At 55.5% G+C, this 6,484-nt stretch overlaps 1 protein-coding gene across 1 annotated transcript; it reads right to left on the reverse strand.

The window, feature by feature from the left end:
• Positions 1–2,658: 2,658 nt before the first annotated feature.
• On the reverse strand, positions 2,659–6,195 carry LOC110586961 (zinc finger and SCAN domain-containing protein 31-like). Its single transcript, XM_044917243.1, is given in 5 exon segments — positions 2,659–3,260; positions 3,721–3,767; positions 3,769–3,866; positions 5,098–5,418; positions 6,133–6,195. Coding segments are annotated over 5 exon segments (1,131 nt in total).
• Between the last annotated feature and the right edge of the window lie 289 nt (positions 6,196–6,484).

Below are 6,484 nucleotides of genomic sequence, written 5' to 3' on the forward strand. Positions count from 1 at the left end.
CAAAATCTTAAAAAACAAAACAGTTAGTAAAAGGTAAAACCCAAACCCCAGGAATGCAGCTCTCTCTCTCAAGCTGGCGCAGTCTGCTTTAATAAACTTTCCTGTTTGTGTCGCTCATCTGCCGTGCTGCATGTCTGTCCTTGAATTCTGTCTCATGAGGAGACCAAGAGCCTTTGGCAACATCTTTGGGATAGGCTGGTTTGAGACCCCAGGGCCCAGCGTCTCCCCAGTGCACCAGGCAACATTTGGACCAGATCATTGAAACAGAATCTGAAAAAAAATTTAACATTCCCAAATTCCCCCTTCAATTTTCTCCTCCTGGCAGGACTGCCCTTTCAGGCCTTTCTCCCCCTAGCCCACCCCCACCTCACTGGGAGACCTCGCCTCCCTTTGCTCTTGTCCTTCACCCTCTGGCCTCCTGTGTCTGCTCCCTCCTCTGTGAGGTGAGAAGAGAGGGGCCTGTGTGAGCAGGGGGGGGGCGATCCCCGGAGGGACGGAGCTGGAGCTCAGTGTGGTGTGTGCTGGCACCGCAGGGAAGGACGCAGTGGAGACCTCGTGTCCTGAATGCCCACAGCCCCAGGGAGGGCCGACGGGGAGGCCCGGCAGTCTGCGGTGTGCTCAGAAGCAGGGGACAGCCCCCCACCCCCCGGAGCCCCTGCACGGAAGGAGGACGAGGAGCAGCTTCCTCTCGGCAGACACTGCTGGGCGAAGAGCTGGCTGAATCTGCCGGCGCCTCGTTTCTCAAACCCACCCGCCCCCTGCGCTCGGGGGCAGCTCACTCATCTTCCCGCGGGGAGCACGGGTTCAGGGGTTCCATGCTCCCTGCTGCTGTCCGTGGAGGCCGCGGGGGCGGGGGGGAGGAGCGTGGGGAAGAAAGCCGCCCTGCCCGGCACCCTGCGCACAGCTGAAGGGCCGCATCTGTATTCAGGGCTGCGGGTGAGGCTGGTGCTCTGAGCGCGGGGAGCTTGCCGAAAATGCAGATTCCTGGCCTCCATTCTGACCTTTTGAATTAGACTCTGTATTTTAAGAAGATCCCACGTGATTTGTAGATACTCTAAAATTTGATAAGCATTATTCCAGATAATCTGAATTTAGCTAATTGTTCTATTCACAAAGTAGTCACGGAATTTTAAAGAGGTTCCTTTTTCTGTGGTCCCTAAAGTCTAAGGAAAACCAAATATACACACACATACTTCTTTTTATAAACTTCAAGGATAAAGGTTTAGCACCGTTTACTTCTAAGCTGAACTTTTATCTCCTCTCTTTGGAAGTTCAGTTTCGGATTTTGACCTTGGGGAAAAGGATAATGCGAATATCAGAAGAGGCATTTAATATCCTATTAAGTTCCAACAACTCTGCCTATGCTCATCAGATGGTATTATTTCTTCTATAAATCATAGTGCACATTTACTGGGAGCTGTTGTAAATGTTCTAAAAGTTTGCACTCATTTAATCTCAAGCGCCCTGTGAGGAGGGCACGGTGAATCACCCCCCATTACAGATGGGGAGACTGTACACAGGGTCCTTTGAGTAAGTTACTCGAAGTCGCAAAGCTCACACTGGGAGGGGCAGGATTTGAACCCAGGCTGTCTGGTGCCAGAGCCCGTGTGTCACTCTGACAGTAGATGGCCTGGGCGCGCTGGTCCCCGCGGCTCCTCCTCTTCACGGAGCCTCAAGGATGCCGCCTGCAAGGGCACCGGACTAACCTCCAAAGGGCTGCGGCCGGGGGATGATGCCGACAGAAAGGCTATGAACGAAAGAGTACAGTGTGTGCATTGTCAAGCGTCCCCTTATTATTTGTAACCAACGGGGGCCTTCAACCCAGTAACGACCTGCCCTTAGTCGTGGCAGCCGCCACGACTGCGGGTTTCACACCACCGGGAGGGCTGCGTTGCGGGAGAGCACCGACGAGACCATCCAGCACAGTCCTCGGGGAGCCCCTGGCGATGGTCCCCTGTGCGAACCGCAAGGATTCTTACTCCCAAAACTTCAGTGTTTAAATGTTAACTTTTACGGGGGGGCGGGGGGGACACCTCACATCTGAATATCCTTTGAATTTACGCAGTCTTTAAGAGTATACACAGGACCGGCAGATACTGGTCTTGGAGGGTTGTTCCGGGTTCAGTATTACTCAAGAACAGCCCCTCCATACCCATTTATTTCCAGGTCATTTTGGGTCCCTTTTTAGGGAACTCACCAGAAATGAAGCGAAGGCCAGGGGAGGAGGAGGCTGCTGGGAAACCGCCCACACCCAGTCATTCACCCCGGAGACACCGCACCCAGGCTGCAGACAAGCTGCTCATTCCAGAGCAGGAAAAACCTGGTGAGAACAAACTACGCCATGTGAAAATCTAACGTCCCAAGATGGCCCCACTGAAGGGTCCGGGGGCCCGTGGAACGAGGCCGCTTCGGCAACGGAACGGATTCTGAGGCGCCTCATGAGGCTGCAGCGGGGACCGCGGGCCTTGCCGCGAGCGAGAGGAGAAAATGCAGATTCCTGGCCTCCGCCCTTTCAGGCCTGTCTCCCCCCCCAGCCCACCCCCACCTCACTGGGAGACCTCGCCTCCCTCTGCTCTTGTCCTCCACGCTCTGGCCTCCTGTGCCTGCTCGCACGCGGCCGGCCGCGCCCTCTGGCGCTTCCGGAGGGGCGTTCGCCGCCTACTGCGCTTGCGCACTGGCCGCGCGGACGGGGCTCGTTCCCCGCGTGGAAGCGCAGGCCCGCAACAGGCCCGCAACGGGCCCGCGTTCTGGCCGAAGGCCTTGCCGCACGCGTGACACCGACAGCGCCTCCCCCGCGTGGGTCCGGTGCCGCGGCCCGAGGCCTGAGCTCAGGCGGAAGGCGCTCCCACGCGTCGCACTCGGTCGGCCTCGGCCCCGGGCGGCCTCCCCCGTGTCTGACGAGGCCGCTGCTAGCGCGGAAGGCCTGGCCGCGCTCCTCTCACCCGCAGGGCTCTCCCCCCCCCCGTGCGGCCCGCGGCTGAAGGCCTTCCCGCGTCCTGCGCACTCGCAGGGCTCCTCCCCCGTGTGGGTTCGCGGTGCTGAGTGAGGATGGGCTCTGGGTAGGCCTTTCCCACGCTCCCTGCGCCTGCGCCGAGTCTCGCCAGGGGCCTGCGCCCTCTGCTTTTCCACTCTGCTCCCCTGTGCACAAGGTTCTCCGTACGTGCAATCTAGAGGAGCATCTCCCCGGAGTCTGCTATTTCCAGAATGTTCCATGTCCTTCAAGACTCCTTGCCTCAGTGCCAACTCCTGGCTTTCACCACCTGGGAGAATACACACACCAAACACTGTCATCTCTTCCAAGCCCCGAAACACACACACGTTCCCAGAATGCGACACCGGAGGTGAGAAGGACAGAGGGCTGAACGAGGACACTGAGACCAGAGCAGGACCGGCAGCACTGCTGACACGGCTGGAGGGTCACCCGGAGAGGGCGAGGCCCCCGAAAGCAGGTGTGCGAGCAGGCGCTGTTCCACCCGTTTCACCTGTGCTAACTTATTAAACGTCCACACAGCTCCCTGACCGAGGGACTGTGACTCTCTCCACCCCACGGACGTAAGCTGAAGGTGCAGGGAGGCTACCTGACCTGCCCGGTGTCACAGAGCTACTAAGAGGCAGTGTTTAAGTTCCAACCCAGGCCATCTGACCCCGGAGTCCACAGCCTTAACTGTTACCCTCTGCAGAGCCACCAGAGATCCCGAGCGGACCCATCCAAGTCCTTACCCTGTTCTACAAATCTGGGGGGACCCAAAGATTCACCTTTGAGCTGCCACGGACTGAAGTTGGATGGCTATCGAGTCCTGCTTGGCCTTCAAATGCAGCACATCCTCTGAGAGCGCCTCAGAACGGCCATGCTCGTGATCTGGGGCCTGGGGAGGGATATTTGGGTTCATGAGAGGGATTCCAGGAGCCCAGGGTAATAATGAAAGACATCACATGGAACCATAGGACACATTCTGTAGAGAAATGGCATAGGGAGAGGCCCAGAGTGTGATCCCACACCCACAAGCAGATGGGGGAGAACAAGGTGGCCTGGTGTGCTGGTGCTGCTTTAACGTATTGTCCTAAGTTCGTGGACACTCCTTCCTTTAAAAGGTGGAGCCTAGGGCGCCTGGGTGGCTCAGTTGGTTGAGCGACTGCCTTCGGCTCAGGTCATGATCCTGGAGTCCTGGGATCGAGTCCCGCCCCGCATCGGGCTCCCTGCTCGGCAGGGAGCCTGCTTCTCCCTCTGACCCTTCCCCCTCTCATGTGCTCTCTGTCTCTCTCATTCTCTCTGTCTCAAATAAATAAATAAAATCTTTAAAAAAAAAAAAAAAAAAGGTGGAGCCTAATTCCCCCTCCTGGAGAGGGAACTGTACTTAGCGACTCATTTCTAAAGAAGAGAATGTGTGGCAGAATTGATGGTACACAACCGGAGAGACCAAGTCCTACAAAGCACTGTGGCTCCCTCCTCATTCTCCCTCTCTCTCCGTCTCTCTCGGGGAAGCCAGGAGGACACTCAATGAGCCCTAGGCAGAAATCCACATGGCAGAGAACGAAGCCTCCTGCCCACAGCTGGTGAGGAACTGGGGCCCCCTCCCAGCAAGCATGGAGGGGAGCCATCCTGGAGGTGGATCCACCAGCCCAGCCAAGCCTTCAGATGCTCTCTGGGAGTGGGGTCCCCACTGCCTGGGGCTGAAACAGGAAATCCTGAAGGAGCTCTGCAACCCCAGCACTATACCTCACCTCACCGTGCCTCGGTTCTGGGTAATGGGTTCTGACTCACTGAATGGCCCTATTGCTCTGTGCCTCAGTTTCCCTCTCCACGTCAGGAGAGTGGATTAGATCACCCCACCCTTACAGGACTGGTAAAAAGAGACTCCGAGTTAAAAAAAAAAAAAAAAAAACTTCACTGCAACCTCATGAGAGATCCTCCTAACTTGCTTCCTAAATCCTGACTTACAGAAACCATGAGATAATGTTTGGGTTTTTTAAGCCATTAGGCTTGGGGGCAGTTTATTACATAGCAGCTGAGAACCAGCTGCAGCCAGCCCACTGAGTCAGCACACTTCACCCATCGTGTAGAACTCAGTGTCTGGGAGCCCATCTTCCTCCTCTCACCTGGTTCTCAGGCTCATTAAGCTCCCTCTCCAGATCTTCAGCCACAGCCACCGCCTGCTCTCTGCTCTCTGGATGCTGCTCCCGCACCCGGGCCTGCAGCTCCTCGGGCAGGATGGTCAGGAACTGCTCCAGCACCAGCAGCTCCACGATCTGCTCCTTGCTGTGCGTCTCGGGCCGCAGCCACTGACGGCAGAGCTCCCGGAGCTAGCTCAGCGCCTCGCGGGACCCAGGAGTCTCTTGGTAACAAAAGCGCCTAAAAAGTTGTCGGGAGGCCTCCTGGCTAGAAAAGCTGTTCTCTCGATGGTAGGTTTCCTGGTCCCACTTGACAGAGGCCACATGATTTGAAATGAAAATGAGCCTGGGTGGCTCAGTTGTTAAGCGTCTGCCTTCGGCTCAGGTTATGATCCCGGGGTCCTGGGATTGAGTCCTGCATCGGGCTCCCTGTTCAGCGAGGAGCCTGCTTCTCCTTCTCCTGCTCCCCCTGCTTGTGTCAAATAAATAAATAAAATCTTAAAAAAAAAAAGATTTCCTGATGTATTCTTCTTTAAGAGGACACACCTGATGATGAAACATCATGTATTAATGGAAATCAAAAAGTAGTGGGGGAAAAAGTGAAGGACAGGAACAAGGAATATCATGCTATCATCTATGTTATATGTGAAGCCTCTGGAGAAAAGCATATGGCAGAATACACTAGTTGCCCCGATTCTTCCCTCTTTCCTGTAGCCATGTACTTGTAGTACCCCCCACCACCACCACCCCACTGTGAGGCTGTGCTTAAGCACGTGACCAGATTTGGCCAGCGTCACACCAGCAACTGTCACATGAGCAAAGGCTTAGGAAGTACTTGTGCGACTCAGTGGCTGGCTTGCCCTTGCCCTCCACAACTGCAAGGAGGAGGATTTGCTTCCTGATGAAAGAGGCATGTGGGACAGAACCCGTCACCCCCAGCAAGGCAGATGGATCGTCCAGGCTCAGCTCACCCCCAGACACGTGAGTGAGCCTGGATGAGGTCTGCAGAACTGCTTGGCATACCCACAGGTCACTGCAGATACGCAAGTCAGCCTTGCCCAGGTCAGCTGAACCCCACAGATTCATGTGCTAAAGAAATGCTGATTGCTGCCGGCCACCAAAGCTTTATGGCCATTTGTTATACCACGTTATTATGGCAACGAAAAACTGACGCACAGGGGTGGCTACTGGGGAGGGAACTAGGTAAGTGCAAAAAAGAGAAAGGGAAATTTACCTTCACAGAATACTCTCTGTACTTTTTCTCATTTTGTATCATTTGAAATACTTATTGCAAGAAAACAAAGAAATAGTAGTGATTGAAAAGCCTGGCAGACAGGGCGCCTGGGTGGCTCAGTTGGTTAAGCGACTGCCTTCG

This window comes from Neomonachus schauinslandi, chromosome 8 (assembly GCF_002201575.2).
Source record: "Neomonachus schauinslandi chromosome 8, ASM220157v2, whole genome shotgun sequence".
Classification (NCBI taxonomy): domain Eukaryota; kingdom Metazoa; phylum Chordata; class Mammalia; order Carnivora; family Phocidae; genus Neomonachus; species Neomonachus schauinslandi.